Raw genomic sequence first — 18,228 nt, 5'->3', positions numbered from 1 at the left:
CCATTTGAGATGATACAACCCTTCATAGCCTAGTACATGATGTATAGTGCAAGAACATCATATGGTGTATGATACATAATTTAGGACACACAACATGACACCTGCTGACCAGCCATCTTTGTTGACCATTATTTCCCAGGCAAAAGGCTCTCAGGACACTGAGTGGGCAGCCATATCCAATTTCTTTGCTATCAGTGTGCACAACATTTCTCATTTGCATACAGATGGACAGTATGTTGGAATCATATTGTGTGTCCTCCTACTCTTTGTTGGCCAGTCATAACTCCAGAGGTGGGCACAATGCTCCCTGCTCTTCAAAGGGCTGGTCACACCTGGGAGTGTTCTAAGAAAGGGAGTAAGCACCCATAGTCAGCTGCGCAGATGGCCTCTCACCCTAAAGCACAATGGGCTAGCTGTGAGAGGTCCATGTGTCGGATTACATGTGAAAGTGCTCGGCAATATTTGGGAGCTATGACGTGTGAGAAGAGCTCATCACTATTTCATCACAAGTAGTGACATAGTGGAAATATCATATGTTGTGATGGGCTTAGGTGGTATTGTAAGATATGGTAGGGTTGTTCCTTACCTGCAAACATACTATGTTTACTGCATTGGTAAAAGCAACAGGAGAAAAAGTGAGAGTGTGGAAATTGAATAATTGATGTTCAGTTGATGAAGAGTTCAACTCTCTTTCAGCTCTTTGGAAGATACATTGAAGGTTAGCAGATGCTCTGAGAAGCACAAAGGCAATCAGGCAGACAGGAAGACTTGCATCTCTTTGAATAAAACCCTGAGGGGGTGTTCCATAACCTGTTGCCATCTCGTTCCCTAGCAACAAGTTCTTCAAGCAGCTCTAGTTGTGCTATAGAATTTTTGTGGAATGTAGCAGGTGTGTTGTAAATCAAGTCATGATTCACAAAATACACCTCTTCCAAGAAACTCTGCCTTCAGGTCTGGAATGATAACATCTGTATGTACCTCTGTCCAGGAACTCACAACAAGCTGACAACATCTGTTTCATGCATAACCCTGACAATGTAATATATCCTAAGGTATAGTTTGCTCACAGTGAGGATAAATCCAAAAATACTTTGATTTACTCACCTTAATGTTGTTTCAAACCTGTATGACTTTCTTTCTTCCATAGAACACAAAATAAGTTGTTAGGTAGAATGTTAGTCTCAGTCACCATTCACTTTCATTGCATCTTTTTTTTATTTAGTTTTTTTATACAAAATTAATGGTGACTAATATTCTGTCTAACATTCAGAAAGTCATACAGGTTTGGAACAAATTGAGAGTGAGTAAATGATGAAAGAAATTACATTTTTGGGTGAACTATCCCTTTAAGGAATAGCCTAACGAAAGCACTTCAGTGTGGGTGTTCCATAGCCAGAGGTGGTGGAAAAAGAAGCCCTTATCTGTAACACAAACCCACATGCTGATCAAGAGAAGCTCAAAAGCAGGTGTAGCTTGAAAAAGGAAACAAATAATCACTTACATGTCAAGGTGTCCTGCCCTGAGGCTTTGGAAGCCACTCACAAACGAGTGAAAGTGAAAGCAAGAGTTACTGGAGGCCAGGTATCAGCAGGACAATGTGGAACATTTTAACTTCACACTAGGCAAAAAAGATGATGCTATAAACAATAATACATCTGAAAATATGATTATTAGTCCAACATAAAATAAATAACTAATAATAATTCCAAATAAATTAAATATAAAAAAGTTTTAATGCACAGATGAAAAATAATTATGAATATATGGTTAGATAATAATGCTTTGAAAAAACTGACAGCTGGTAAGAGCCTCTATAACTAAAAATAATACTTGCAGATTTCATGCCACAGGCTATGTTTGAGTGGTTAGCCTTGGGAGGAAATAACAGGCTGGTAGGACAATCCCTTGACACCTACAGTCTCACTGTGCACAGATTCCAAGTATTTTGCTCTTGCAATTAGCCTACTTCACTACTTCTACTGTAAGTGACTTTGTTTCAAACATTTCTACACATATTTATGCAATTATCAAGCAAAAAAATGGAATTTTTCTTAATTGGGAATTTTTCTTAATTCTTATGAAGGAGAGCAAAAAAATTTGTACATCATGTTTTGCATTGACAAGGAAGTTAAATATAGTGAATTAGACATGATAATGTAGCAGAACCAAATCTGATACTTAGATTCACACTGAACAGTAAAAAAAATTCTGGTTACTAAATGTTCCAAGGAGAATTTCAAAGGTGATACATGTGTAACTGTGTGATACATAAGGGAGCCAGAAGATCGCATCAGCTCTGCAAATTATCTGCACACTGACTGGGCTGTAGGTTAAAATTAAATACTGTATCTGTGGCTTATAAGGTACAATGGTGTCTGAGACAACTGTTCTACCATTCGGACCCAAAAGAGAAAACAACAGGCCTTAATTAATCACCATTCTGCCTGGCGTGACAAATCTCTCCAGAGAATGTCTGGGTATTCCCCACTGAAAGAGTACATCTCTTTCAAACCACACTGCAAATGAGTGCTTCTTCCTTTTTCTGGCAAAAGCAAGACCATTTTATTGGCTTGCAATCAGACTGTACATTAGAGGGAGCCAGTAGTTGACATCAAGATGGGGCAAGTTCACATAAATATGCACAACTGTGCCATAAATGCATACCAGTCATATTATCAACAGTGAATCTTATCAGCTGCACTTGGTGTGAGAAGCAGAATGGGGGAGTAATGGCAGATCAGGGCTTCAGGGAAATGGAAGTACCCTTTCCTTTAGAGGAGGGAAAGATCCTACCACAATCAGAACCAGCATGAAATTTAGAATCTGCTGCTCAACATAAGCTGAGATGCTGACCTCATCAAGAACATTTTGTTGTGTTACATTTTCCTCTGCTTAGATGATTTATGAGAGCATTGACACATAATAATAACAATAAGAGTGAAGATAAGGCCTTAGCCTATATGCTAAAAGGTGGAATACGTATGTTTCAAATTAAATGGTTTAAAACAAAACAAACCAAAAACATAGTACCAAAAAAAATAAATAAAAAAATAAATAAATAAAAGCAACACAAATAGCAAAGCAAAGCAAAACAAACACAAAAAAGAAAAGAAAAAAAGCAATGTAACACAACAAAACAAAAAGAAAACAAAGAAACAAATCAAAAACACAACACAGAACAAAACAACACAACATAAAACAAAACAACTCAAAAACAAAGCAACACAAAACAAAGCAAAACAAAACAAAAAAGCAATGAAACAGAACAAAATAAAACAAAGGAACACAACACAGAGCAAAACAACAAAAAACAAAAACAAAACAACTCAAAAAACAAAGAAACGCAAAACAAAACAAAGCAAAGCAAAAAAAAACAAACAAACACAAAACACAACATAGAAAAACAAAAAACAAAATAAAACTCAAAAAGCAAAGCAACACAAAACAAAAAGCAAAGCCAAAAACAAATAAACAAAACAAAACAGCAACACAGTTAAAAAGAAAACAAAACACAGAATAAAACAACACAAAACAAAAACAAAACAACTAAAAAACAAAGAAATGCAAAACAATTAAAAAACAAAGCAACACAAAACAAAGAAAAACGAAACAAACAAATAAAAACACAAAACAAAAAAGCAATACTACACAGAACAAAAAAGAAAGCAAGAACACAACAGAAAAAAAACCAACTAAAAAAACAAAGCAACATAAAAAAAAGCAAAGCAAAAAAAAAAAGCACAAAAAAAGCAATGCAACAGAACAAAACAAAAAGAAAAAGCAACAACACAAAAACACAACACAGAACAAAACAACACAAAACTAAACTAAACAAAGCAAAGCAAAAAATAAACAAACACAAAACAAAAACACAACACAGAACAAAACACGAAACAAACCAACACAAAAAACAAAGAAACACACACACAAAAAAAATAAACTAAGCAAAAGAAAACTAAGCAAACAAAAAACACGAAGCAGAAAAAGCAAAGCAACACTAAAAAAACACTAAGCAAAAAAGCAAAGCAACACTAAACAAAACAAAAAGCATGCACACACACACACACACACACACACACAAAACTTTACTGTTACTGTGAACACAACAGTTAGCAGGTGGCTTATAGTCAGAACTTTATACCAAAATTATAGGAAATTATAACATACATACTGAAACTGACTTGAGAAATTGGCAGCTTCACAATAAAGAAATATTTGCTTTCGAACAAATCCCAAAGAAAGGGAGTATTGAATTTTATTATGAAAATTACAGTGTTGGTGCAAAACACGAAGCAGCACAACTGTCTCCCACACATAAATTACATTGTAAAGCAACTTTCCCTCTGCAAATCAAACTGATAAAAACTTCTTCAAAAAGAACAACATCTGGAATATTCAAAAGTCAAGCCACCAAATACAGACCTGTTATTCTGGTGCTAGTGGTGGTAAACCAACGCCACACAGACACAGGGTAAATATGGAAACCACTTCAGATTGTAGGGCTGATAATTAGAATGGCAATCACTGTACAGGCAACCTTTCTCCTTGGCAGTGAAGGTAAGGTGAGAAACCATCACGCAGCACAAACTTAAATGAAAAGTAATTCTCTCATCATTTACTCACCCTTATGCCATCTCAAACTTGTATGACTTTCTTGCTTCTGCAGAACACAAACAAATATATTTTGATGGAGATATGATGTGGGTATATACAGTATATCCATACAATGCATGTCAATGGGGTCCGACACTTCCAAGCTGCAAAAAGGACATACAGTAAAGGCAGCATAAAGGTAATCCATATGACACATGTGGTTTAATCCATGTCTTCTGAAGCGATACGACTGAAGAGAACAGACCAAAATGTAACTCCTTTTTCACTATAAAACTTGCAGTCTGCGTGTAAAGCGTTCTGCGCTTGCATCAAGTGCTAGGACGTGTAATCAAAGCTTCAAATCATGATCACACCTAGGAGACTGCAGATGGCACATTTTTATGGATTACCATTATGTTGCCTTTATGTACTTTTTGGAGCTAGAAAGAGTTGGACCCCATTGACTTGCATTGTATGTACACTGTTCAGACAAAATATTATGACAACCTACCTAAAATGCTGTTGGTCCTCCGCGTGCTGCCAAAACAGTGCCAACGAGGCATGGACTCTATAAGACCTCTAAAGGTGTCCTGTGGTACCTTGCACCAAGACATTAGCAACAGATGCTTCAAGTCCTGTAAGTTGCGAGGTGGAGCTGCCATGGATCGGACTTGTTGGTCCAGCACATCCCACAGATGCTCAATCGAATTGAGATCTGGAAACTGGGGAGGCCAGGGCAACACATTGAACTCTTCATCATGTTCTTCAAACCATTCATGAACAATGTGTGCAGTGTGGCAGGGTGCATTATCCTGCTGAAAGAGGCCACTGCCATCAAGGAATACCAATGCCATGAAGGGGTGTACCTGATCTGCAATGATGTTTAGGGATTCCCAGCAGAACATTGCCCAGAGCATCACACTCCCTCCACCGGCTTGCCGTCTTCCCACAGTGCATTCTGGTGCCATCACTTCCCCAGGTACACGGCGCACACGTACACAACCATCCATGTGATGTAAAAGAAAATGGGACTCATTGGACCAGGAGACTTTCTTCCACTGATCCAAGGTCCAGTTCCGATGCTCGCGTGTGAATTGTAACCATTTTCGATGGTGGACAGGGGTCATCATGGGCACTCTGAGCGGTCTGTGGCTATGCAGTCCCATATGCAACAGGGTGAGATGCACTGTGTGTTGTAACACATTCCTCCCACAACCATCATTATAATTTTCTGTGACTTGAGAACTTCTTTCATACAACATTTCGGACCAGACAGGATAGCCTTTGTTGCCCTTGCGCATAGATGAACCTTGGGTGCCCAACACCCTGTCGCCGGCTTGTCCCTGCTTGGACCACTGTCGGTAGGTACTCGCCACTGCTGACCGGGAGCACCCCACAAGCCTTTCAGAGATGCTCTGACCCAGTCATCTGGCCATAACAATTTGGTCCTTTTCAAAGTCGCTCAGGTCTTTACTCCTGCCCATTTCTCCTTTATTCAAAACATTGACAAGGAGAGCTGATTGTTCACTTACCATCTAATCTACCCAGACATTGACATGTGGCTTTGTTAGGAGATGATCAACGTTATTCGCTTCAGCTGTGAGCGGTCATAATGTTTTGTCTCATCAATGTATATATTCACATCATATCTCCATCAAAATAGTTTGTATTCCGCAGAAAAAAGAGATGACATAGGGGTGAGTAAATAACATATTCTCATTTTAGGGTGAACTATTCCTTTAAAGAAACACAACTGAGAAACAGTGGCTATGTTCGGAATGCAATAGCTTACTACTTACTGAATACTGCATGGTAAAAAAAAAAAAAAAAAAAAAAAAAAAGAAGAAAAAAAAGACTTACGGTAAAGAGAATCATCATTGAAAACAATGGGAAAAGTAAAAGTTCCCAGATGTGGTATGGTAATGAGAACTGGGGGTTAAAATATGCTTAAGTGTCCTGACAATAATGTGACAATGCAAATAATCTAAATGTAAGCCTTATTCTATTTATGCAAGATATAATTTAATATTTTTTTTTGCATTGATTTTGTGTTAAATATGACCTGGACATGCAATAGTAGTAGTAAACAATCCCTAATTCTAAATTTGTCACACCCCCACCATATGAATTTCTATTTACAGGCTAATACTCTAAGGTTTACTATAAAACAATCTAAGCATCTTTTCTCCAGAACGGTTCCTGGTTCATGTGTCTATTACGCTTACTGGGCTACAATAAAAGGACAAAATAAAAAAAATTGTACAAGCTGACAAAATAACAATTGTTTTATATTATGTCTTCAGTCTATGTACATTGCACAAGCCATCAATAAGCCTTAAGTAAATCAAGAAGCATAAAAAAACATGCTTAATCGCACTTGTCATGTCTTCGCCTCTACCCTGCCTCACAGATCACACTCATTGTGTGCCTTGTTGTGAGGCGTGCGGTTGCTATAGCAAAGTCATGGTAGTTGCACTCAGTTACTTAATGCTATTATATGTGACCCCCTCACCCAACCACCTGTCCCTCCTCCACAATCCCTCGCCCCGGACATCCGTCAGTGTGGCTGTCTAATGATTACCAATGTGCCTAAAAAAAGCAGGCAAAAACAAACATTACCTTAACAACTCAACTCCTCTCAAAGCTCTTCTGGTGATGGCTACATAACGAAGAGCTCTCTCTGACCCCTAGAGATCTCGGGATGAGAAGGCCTTGGCGAATAGTCCCTCAACTTAAATAAAAACATCATGGTTGTTTGGCACATGGATGGCAGATTGTAACCAAAAGGTTGGGGAATAGGGAAAGGACAGGGCAAAAGAGAGTGACATGTGGGCAAGTGGAGAGCATCTCATCACAACACATATCCTCTCACTGTTTGAATTTATTGTTTATCAAGTCATACCATTAAAGCATACTACTACAATAGATTTTATACAAATTACAGGAATCCACCAAGTCATTTACTTTTAACTTTACAATACTGCTTTATTAGAATGATTAGTGAGGTTGATTTTTGACTAACACTGCCTGAAATTGACAGATGAATGTAGAGACTCAATGGACTTAGTCATCAAACTTTTTTATTAATTTCAACTGAATGCAGATCAAATGTAATACAGTGCACATGCGATATTTCATTTCTGAATATATATATATATATATATATATATATATATATATATATAAAATTTATATATATACTGTATATAATGTATATATATTACATATTTGAAATATATATGTTTGCACAAGGTGCCATAAATTAAAACAAATATACAAATGTTTAAAAAATAAGAGATAAAAAGACATGATTAGAACAACACCTCTGTTGAAATACTGAAAGTCAAGCATTAGTAACAGTGGCACATGACAATAAATCAACAATATTTCATCATTTCAAAGAAAAAAAGCCCTATCCTGAGATAAACATCCAAAAACCCTCAAACAAGTTCAACGTTCAGAAACATTATTTGTTTTTATTTTTTTTTATTTTTTTTTTTAGAAAAGTTTTATAAGAAAAAGAGAAACGATATCTGAGCAATTACGATATGAAATAATGCTCAATAGTGCCCTCAAAACAATGCATAATTCCTAAATGTCACATTTGCACTCTTTAAATGAAGAATGTTCACTTGAATCCACCAATCACAATATTAAAAGTGTAGAAATCATCAGTTACCTACAAATGTCTTCCACCCACTCCTGTCTGGCAGGAAACTTTAATCTTTAAGATTAAAAACACACTCTAGCCCCTCTGTTTTGGACCAAAAAAATTCTGCTTGTCCTTTTCCACAACATACTTTTTTATTACGATTATATGACGATTGTAACTTGTGAATTATCGTATGTATAGATAATATAAGTTATAACACTCAAACACAACAGAATATAGGCTACAGAGTGCAATGACAGGACAGAAGGAATGTTTTACAGTAAGATTCAATCAGCTTACAATACTGCATTTATTTAAAGTGTTGGTGATAATTGTCATGATAGAAACAAAGACAGATTATTAACAAATGCTAAATAACGTGTGTTATTATCTTTGATAACAACATCCTTCACTTAATAATCAAGCCCACAAGAAAACCAGCGAAAGAGCTCTGCGCATAAGAGAATCAAAACTGAACTGCTATAGAGCAAGAATTTGATTCGGAAAGCTTCTGTGTACTCAGGCTTTTGGTGAGCTCAAGATTTCTGCAAAAAAAATGTTTGTGTTCAGTTGATGGAAAACAAAAGCTAAATTCAATAATCTTAAAATGTTTGCAAGTCAAATATTGGAGTAAGATATTGAGAGTATATTGTTTATATTCATGTAAGTTGAGTAGAATTATCTCCAAGGATGGGATTCAAGGTATTTGTTCTTGTGACTTTAGAGCAAGGCTAGTCAACTGGTGGCCTGCGGGCCAATTCTGGCCAAACTGTCTGGCCATCTGAAACAGCATTCATAGACACGAGCCTCAGCAATCAGCGGTGAGTTTAACAATGCTCATTGGCATGTGCAACAGCATTCAGCCGTCATCAGTTGTGCGGACCGAAGTGCATGCTTTAGCTTTTCTGGCGATAGTTTAGTTACACTGCTTTACTAAACATGGATCACATTGTTTAAGGTGAGCATTGGATAGCGTCTTTTTCAGTCAATTGTCTTTATATAAAATTGCTTGGTTGTGTGGAGTGCGCCAAATCTACAGTTGTAAAAAATTATCACCACAGATGTGACAGAAATGATGTCAGCACATACGCACATCTCAGGCAACAAAAGCAATCGATTAGGAAAACTGAACGTTCAAAGAAATGTGCTGAAAAGTTTGCTTTTATTCACTATTCTTGAAGTGTCAAACGATCACGTCTCATCTGTTCAGGGTCTATAGGGCTTGGAAAAATATGACAATGTGAAAATGAACCTGCAAATATCCTGATAATATTTGGTTCTATACAGCTGAGTCAGCCCTCTCAATCACGAACAGCATCAACTCAGTTTGTTCTTTTGCCAATGATTACCTACACAAAAATCTGGCTCCTGCACTGGCTATTGTGTGCAAATTCACAATATTTGCAGGACTGATTTTTCCTTACTGAATAGGTTGATACTGTATAGAGAAAATGGAAGAACAGACATTTTATCAATTTTTTTCTCCAAAAATGTAATTTAAATGACATTTTTTATATGAACATTATTTTCAAATGTGGGTTGATATTGTGTGTGGGCTTTAGCAGGTCTAAATGTTTCTCATTAGTTTTAATAATTTTCAAACAATAGCCCTAAAATGATAAAATTATTATTATGTAATTATTTTTTTAGTTTTTCGTTTTTTCTAAGTAAAGATGATCAAAAATGATTTGTTAGTTAAGAGTACAAGTCATGTTTGTTCTTCAGCCAGTTCTTATGAAGGAATTTATGGCCAGACCTTAAAACATTATAATTCAATATACAGTATACCCTGTGACAATTTTAATATGACTAAATGCACAGTATTATTATAATATTTTTTTTAAGTAACATGTTACTTGTGATGAAAGTGTTAGCTAAGATAAATGCGGAAAATGTTTTGGCCCCCGCCAAGTTTTCATCTGGATAATCTGTCCCCACAAGAAAGTAGTTGAAGAGCCCTGCTTTAGAAGGCCCAGAAAATCTAACCTTTCTAACACTATATCATTTTTTGAAAATATGAATGTCCGTTTTTTTTTTTTAACCTCGCAAGCTCATGCACTCCTGATATATATATACTGTATATATTATAAGTTGTTCTGAAAGATTTCAGAACATTGTTATAGTTATGATGATAATGGCAAAGCAGCTTTAGACTTGTAGGACTAGCATGGTACTTGTACTTCTTTAGGACTATACAATATGTATTCCATAAATTCAGTGCAAAACACACTCAAAACAATCAACTTAGCTACAACTTTAGCTGCAATAAAAATACTTCAATATATTTCAGCATTTTCACTGACCCTGAATGTCCCAAAGTCAGCTTTTGACCTGAGAAAACTGCAAGAGCTTATTTTATTTATATATATTCTTTGCTTGGTAAAGAAATGATTCAATGATTGTTTACAGTAGTGCATGGCTATCAAGTTTTCTCAGTTGGGTAGCTGCCAGTGTATTATCCACATATACTCACATTAATTATTGTGGCTTTATTATTGTTTTACTTGCTTTTTTATTTTTCAAAATTAATATTATTCTGTCTGCAAAATGTGTGGGAAAATGTCTAGAGGTCTCACTTTCTGGCCACAAAGCTTTAACTGTAAATGATCTTTCTCTTTAATACTCCCGAAGTGAGATGGTATCAACATGGTCTTTTCAATCTTGCTCTCTAAAGTTTGAGAGAAATAGAATACTGTTACAAAGTCTTAAAGGGCCTTGGTGTGGTTTCAAAAAGATGCATCAAATGGCTGGTTGAAATTTCTGACATGGTAAAAACAAAGAATTCAATTACACCAAACAAACTCACAATGAACATCTTCAGTTCTATGGCAACCTATTGGGATGTGTCAGCTCCCATAGAAAGTGGATAGCACATTAGCAGCTACACGTAAGTGCTGCTTAACCCGAATCTGAAATATAACAATAGCTATAACCACAACAAACTGATAAAAGTGTAAGTGTAACTGAAAAAAATCAACACTATTAGTGACTATTTTGAATACAATATATATAAAAATGTACTGTATATAAAGATTGGTATTTCAAAGGATGGCTTGGAACTTTTACATTACACATTGGTGGAGATCTTGTATTTCGGCGACATGTTGCTGTGGAACCACATGAAGCTGAAAATAACACCCATCGTTTTCGGGATGCTCTCGTCAAAGGCGAAGGTCATTGCTTCATGTAGGGGAACTTTGACCACCTCAATCAATTCACCCTCTTGAGGTTTACCCCCGCCCTCTCCAACACAATTCTCTTCGGACACCTCAGCGTAGAACATGGTCTGCTTGGATCCAGTTACTCCAACTCCTGACCTGTGGGGGCAGAAGGCACACAGGACTCAGGCCACTTGATTATGATATGGCAAAAAGAATAAAACCAGAATGCAGAAACCTGGGGAGGCCTCAATTCTCCTTCACAAGACACTGCAGCTATGAATGAACCCCCAAAATCTCCAGTGATTTTTCAATGAAAATCTTGATGTCTGTTGTACAGTTATAACTGCTATGTTAGAAGCTTGTTCATAGTGGAATGTATTTACATGAGAACACGCAAGACACTCATTGACGTACAACAAATGTCAGGATTTTAATGAAAATATTGGCGTTGGTTCCACTGATCTATATTATAGAACAGCATTACTGATGATGTCATAACATTGAAGCCACTGCGCCACCATATTTGTATGCTTAAACATTCCAGTTTGCCTATTGACTTAATAGGAAATTATTTGAAAGTTTTTTTGTTTTTTTTTTTCTGACATCCTAAAGTTATGAGGAAAATGGAAGTACGTAAATACCCGGGTTTTTATGGTTCATGCATGTTTGTGATGTTTTGTGTTATGTTAGTTTTTTGTATTTTATTGTTGATGCTGCAGGAATTGCCCTGTGAAGGGACAAATAAAGAGTATTACTACTTACTAGGAAATCATTTCATTTCAAAGAGTAAACATTAGTCATTCAACACTGCAAAAAAATTCAACTTTAACTTAAGTCAGATAAACTCAACTTTAAAAGTTGATTGAACTACCTAATGTTGAAAAAGTTTAGATTACTTAAAACAATCAATAAAGTCAACTTTGATGCCATTTAAGTCAGAGCAACTTACATTTTTAAACAGTGAGCACATACAATGCCAAATTTGGTGGTGTAGGTAGATATGATATGTAATTATTGATGTAATATTTTATTCAGGATGTCGGATTGTAAATTATTATATATTGACCTTACCTTACTAGTTGACAACATTTGTGTGTGTGTGTGTGTGTGTGCACAAAATAATTGCATATGATTGTCTATTTAGTGGATTATCTGTGGAAACTTTGTGAACCTTTGTGAAATGGAAACTTACATTTTACCATTGTAAGTCTATAAAGCTAGGCTCTACCATGGAAAATCAGGAAATATCTGGGAATTTAAAAAATGTGTTTTCGACTCATATCTTTAAGGATGTTATCCAGTAGTCATAAACATTTGTTTAAGTCATGGAAAGGTCTTTAAAATTCATGTTTTGTTTTGTCAAAATTTGTTTAAAATCAGGTGATTTGTTTGCTTTGATCAAGTTTCTTTAACTTCTAAATGTTTGAAGTACTTGTTACCTACACCGCCATTTAAGTTGGACCAACTAATTGGTATATTGGTGCTGGCTTTTTGGGTATGATGCGACAAGCTTTGCACACCTGGATTTGGGGATTTTCTGCCATTCTTCTCTGTAGATCCTCTCAAGCTCTGTCAGGTTGGATAGGGACCGTTGGTGGACAGACATTTTCAGGTCTCTCCAGAGATGTTCAATTGGGTTCAAGTCTGGGCTCTGGCTGGGCCACTCAAGGACATTCACAGAGTTGTCCCTAAGCCACTCTTGTGTTGTCTTGGCTGTGACCTAAAAATGGCTATCCACCAATGGTCCACATCCAACCTGCAGAGCTTGAGAGGATCTGCAGAGAAGAATGGCAAAAAATCCCCAAATCCAGGTGTGCAAAGCTTGTCACATCATACCCAAAAGATTTGAAGCTGTAATCGCTGCTAAAGGTGCTTCAACAAAGTACAGAGTTGAGGGTCATAATAATTTTGTCAGTGTGATATTTCAGTTTTTCTTTTTAACAAATTTGTAAAGATATCAAAAATCTGGTTTTGCTTTGTCATTATGGGGATGGAGTGTAGATTGATGTGAAAAATAATAATAAAGCATTTTAGCATAAGGCCGCAACATAAAGTATGAAACAATGAAAGGGTCTGAATACTTTCTGAATGCACTGTGTGTGTATATATATATATATATATATATATATATATATATATATATATATATATATATATATATATATATATATATATATACACACACACACACATACAGTGGCCAAAAGTTTGGAATAATGTATAGATTTTGCTTATGGAAGGAAAGTGGTACTTTTATTCACCAAAGTGGCATTCAACTGATCACAAGGTATAGTCTAGACATTTATAACGTGAAAAAATTACTATTACAATTTGAAAAAAAAAAAAAAATTCAGAACTTAAACTACTTCAAAGAGTTCTAATCAAAAATCCTCTATGTCGTGCTGAGTGACTCCAGTCAAGCTTCCTAAGCAACCAATTGGCCCAGTTGCTAGGATGGGTAGAGTCATGTTGGGTTAACCTCCTCGTGGTCGCTATAATGTGGTTCTCGCTCTCGGTGGGGCACGTGGCGAGCTGTGTGTGGATGCCGCGGAGAATAGCGTGAGCCTCCACACGCGCTAGGTCTCCGTGGTAACTGTCTCAGATGTGGAGGCAACTGAGATTTGTCCTCCGCCACCCGGATTGAGGCGAGTCACTACGCCACCATGAGGACCTAGAGAATTTGGGAATTGGGCATACCAAATTGGGGAGAAAAGGGGAGAAAAAAAAATCAACAAAAAAATTAATTCCTCCACGTTCAGCAATGACAGCTTTGCAGATCCTTGGCATTCTAGCTGTCAGTTTGTCCAGATACTCAGGTGACATTTCACCCCATGCTTCCTGTAGCACTTGCCATAGATGTGGCTGTCTTGTTGGGCACTTCTCACGCACCTTACAGTCTAGCTGATCCCACAAAAGCTCAATGGGGTTAAGATCCATAACACTCTTTTCCAATTATCTGTTGTCCAATGTCTGTGTTCCTTTGCCCACTCTAACCTTTTAGTTTGTCTGTTTCAAAAGTGGCATTTTCTTTGCAATTCTTCCCATAAGGCCTGCACCCCGAGTCTTAATCTTACTGTTGTACATGAAACTGGTGTTGAGCGGGTAGAATTCAATGAAGCTGTCAGCTGAGGACATGTGCGACATCTATTTCTCAAACTAAAGACTCTGATGTACTTATCCTCTTGTTAAGTTGTACATCTGGGCCTTCCACATCTCTTTTTGTCCTTTTTAGAGCCAGTTGTCCTTTGTCTTTGAAGACTGTAGTGTACACCTTTGTATGAAATCTTCAGTTGTTTGGCAATTTCAAGCATTGTATAGTCTTCATTCCTCAAAACAATGATTGACTGACAAGTTTCTAGAGAAAGCTGTTTCTTTTTTTGCCATTTTTGACCTAATATTGACCTTAAGACATGCCAGTCGATTGCATACTGTGGCAACTCAAAAACAAACACAAAGACAATGTTAAGATTTATTTAATGAACCAAATAGCTTTCAACTGTGTTTGATATAATGGCAAGTGATTTTCTAGTAACAAATTAGCAATTTAGCATGATTGCTCAAGGATAAGGTGTTGGAGTGATGGCTGCTGGAAATGGGGCCTGTCTAGATTTGATCAGAAATTACTTTTTTCAAATAGTGATGGTGCTGTTTTTTTACATCAGTAATGTCCTGACTATACTTTGTGATCAGCTGAATACCACTTTGGTGAATTAAAGTACGAATTTCCTTCAGAAACAGCAAAATCTGTACATTATTCCAAACTTTCGGCTGCCAGTGTGTACATATATATATATATATATATATTGGTTATTTCTTACCGAAACCTATCACATGTCTTCCTAAGACTTGGAATATGATGCGCACATGGAAACACATGAGATTGTACTACTTTTATGATCCTTTTGAGACCTTTTTAAGCTTTAAGTGAGTCATTATCAACTGCCATTGTATTGAAGATGGGCTGGAATATTCATGAACTGGTTTTCCTTTTGTGTTCTGCATAAACAAAGCCATATGTCCTTGGAACAACATGAGGGCGAGGGCAAGGGGTTCTACTGTTAGGACCAGCAGGCATGAGAAAGTCCTTTCATACCTTAATGGGCAACAACATAGCAGCATCTGGTATGTGCCACTGAGGCGTTACTTCATCTGAGACCCTGTCATGGAGATATCACCTTGGAGATCTCCCTGACACCGAGAGCACATTACATAGATGGAAAGCTTCCATAAGCCCCTCCTTTCCCTAGTATTTTTTAGCCCAATTATTCTGAAACAAATTTGTGAAAAGAGCTAATAAAATATGGAAGAAAATTACAAGGCCCTAATACCTAAGTGATGGATGATTGCCTGAGGGGGTAAAAATGGAACAAACCACAACAATCAGACAATTTTTAGGATGAGTTTAAACTAACCACAATGCATTGCAAAACACTACTTTCCATCTAAGAGTCTGAATTTCAAAATAATCTCCTGGACTCTAATGTATCTGTCACCAATTAAATATGGCAGGTTTCGGCAACCTATGGCACGGGTGCCAGAATTGGCATGTGGAGAGGTAATCACTGGCACGCCAGCAAGAGAGCTAGACTATTTTATTTATATAAATTCTGCACCTGCACTCCAATCTACATCTTGATGTAATCCTTCCTCATGATCACACAATGTGTTTTCATGAGCTGAATGCGAGACTAAACAAAAAGTTAAACTGTGACGAGACTGCAGTATACAAACAGACTCGTGCAGCGCGTGCAAGCCATTCACGCCTTTTCACTCAAACTGTCAAAAAGGTTGCTGACCCCTGAAATATGGGGTCTATGTTGAACCACACTCATGAAGAGCAAAGACAAGATATGACAAATGAACAACAACTGAAGTCCTTCTAAGGCACTTATAGGGGCCAGAAGATATGGTCTTCAATCTTTTGAGGGTTGAAAATTTCTGTTTTATAGTGTTTTCAACACAAAAAGACAGAATTCAGCAATCTTTCAGAGAGAGAGAGAGAGAAATAAACATTTTGGTAGTTTAGCAATACAAATGCTACCAACACTGCAAAAATCCTGAAACAAGATATATTTACTTGAGGAAACAAAAAGACATAAGATATTGTCTTGTTTTCAGTGTAATCTAACAAAATGTAATAGAGTTATGTTTAAAGATTAAAATAAAATTGCCAATGGGGTAAGAAAAATAAACTTAAAAGAGGGGGAAAAACTTTACTTTTCACTAAATTTTGTTAGATTTTTCTGGAAATAAGACTTAATATCTTATCATTTTGCTCCTCAAGTAAATGTCTTGTTTTAAGGATATTTAGATGATTTAACTAGAAAACACTACAAAAATACTAAAAATGTAGGGCCTTTTTCCACATTTTTGCAATACAGGTTTAAAGGGATAGCTAACCAAAAATGAATATTCTCTCATCATTTACTCACCCTCATGCCATCCCAGATTTTCAGAAGAATATCTCAGCTCTGTAGGTCCATACAATGCAAGTGAATGGTGACCATACCTTTGAAGCTCCAAAAATCACATAAAGGCCACATAAAAGCAATATCTGGTTGAGATTGTTAGCGAATCCTCCTCTACTCTGCGCCTTCTCTCTACCATACACAGTACTGTAATAAATGTAGAAAAGGAAAGATCTTTTCCACAGTTTAACACAAGCAACTAGAATTAGGCCATCCACTCACTCTGCATTCCTTAATGTCCCTAACCATCCCATAAAAGCAGCAGGTGCAGCATGAGGCCCACAGGTGCTTCTGATGGCACACTAAGCAGGTGTGTCTCGCTGTGTCTGTGTATGTGCATTTGGGTGGTTTGTGACTCTTAGCGAATCAGAGATGGCAGTTGTACAGGTCACAATAAACAGCAATAAGCAGATGTTGCATGCTCACACGGACTCTGGCAGGTGTGAGATGGTAGAGATTTACGATGATCTCCACACTGAAGACTGATAAGAGAATAATGCAGCATGGTTTCTTCTTTCTTTATAGATGAGATTGGGACACATTTAACCCCTGAATTCTTTATCTGAGTTTCTTTACTCTAGGGCTGGTAATTATGGAGGATTACTGTGAAGGTTAAATATTAAATTGGGAGACAAGAATCTGTTAAGATAAAAAAGTATGTCAGTCAGACAGAGTGCATATTACCAGACAAATGTATATAACCAGGTTAAGGTTTATTTTTCTAAAAGTAAAAACATTTATTGTAATCTATGGATTTTCTTTCACTGCAATCCCTAATATATAAAATAAATAAAACTGTATAAACCTCAAGACTTCTTGTCATTATCAGTATTGTATCAGTGATGATGCTGCTTGTGTTATTATTAGCCACTTTCACACTTGAAACCTGGTAAATTGCTTGATTAACTTTTTTCACATCTGTTATTCACACAAAAAACAGCTTGCAATGTTTCATACTTAATGTCACCACTAAAATCTGTTAAATCTTTGATGTCATTTGCAAGAAATGACATTAAACCATTCATTTATTTAAATAACTTTTCTTTACTGCTGAAATAAAAACCATCATAAACCAGCCTAAGATGGTTTGCGTGTTTTACAAAGTTTAAACCGGTCTAGCTGGTCTGCCAGCCGGACCAAGCTGGTCTTCAGCTGATGGATAGTTCACCCAAAAATGAAAATTCTCTCATCATTAACACACTCTTATGCCATCCATGGTGTGTTTGACTTTCTTGTTTCTGCTGAACACAAACAAAGATTTCTTGAAGAATATCTCAGCTCTGTAGGTCCATACAATGCATGTAAATGGTGATGAAAACTTTGAAGGTCCAAGAAGCATATAAAGGCAGCGTAA

At 36.6% G+C, this 18,228-nt stretch overlaps 1 protein-coding gene across 2 annotated transcripts in view; it reads right to left on the bottom strand.

Annotated features, from left to right (window-relative positions):
- Window positions 1–7,530: 7,530 nt before the first annotated feature.
- The window catches only part of nudt14 (nudix (nucleoside diphosphate linked moiety X)-type motif 14), a 58,971-nt gene continuing 48,273 nt past the window's right edge, over window positions 7,531–18,228 (bottom strand). For both annotated transcript variants that reach the window (XM_051645483.1, XM_051645485.1), the window contains one exon: window positions 7,531–11,562. In XM_051645483.1, the coding sequence (XP_051501443.1) occupies window positions 11,313–11,562 (250 nt within the window). In that variant the 3' untranslated portion in view covers window positions 7,531–11,312. The remainder of the gene's footprint in view (window positions 11,563–18,228) is intronic.

Source organism: Myxocyprinus asiaticus, chromosome 19, assembly GCF_019703515.2.
Source record: "Myxocyprinus asiaticus isolate MX2 ecotype Aquarium Trade chromosome 19, UBuf_Myxa_2, whole genome shotgun sequence".
Classification (NCBI taxonomy): Eukaryota; Metazoa; Chordata; class Actinopteri; order Cypriniformes; family Catostomidae; genus Myxocyprinus; species Myxocyprinus asiaticus.
This window is presented reverse-complemented; position numbering and strand designations above follow the sequence as displayed.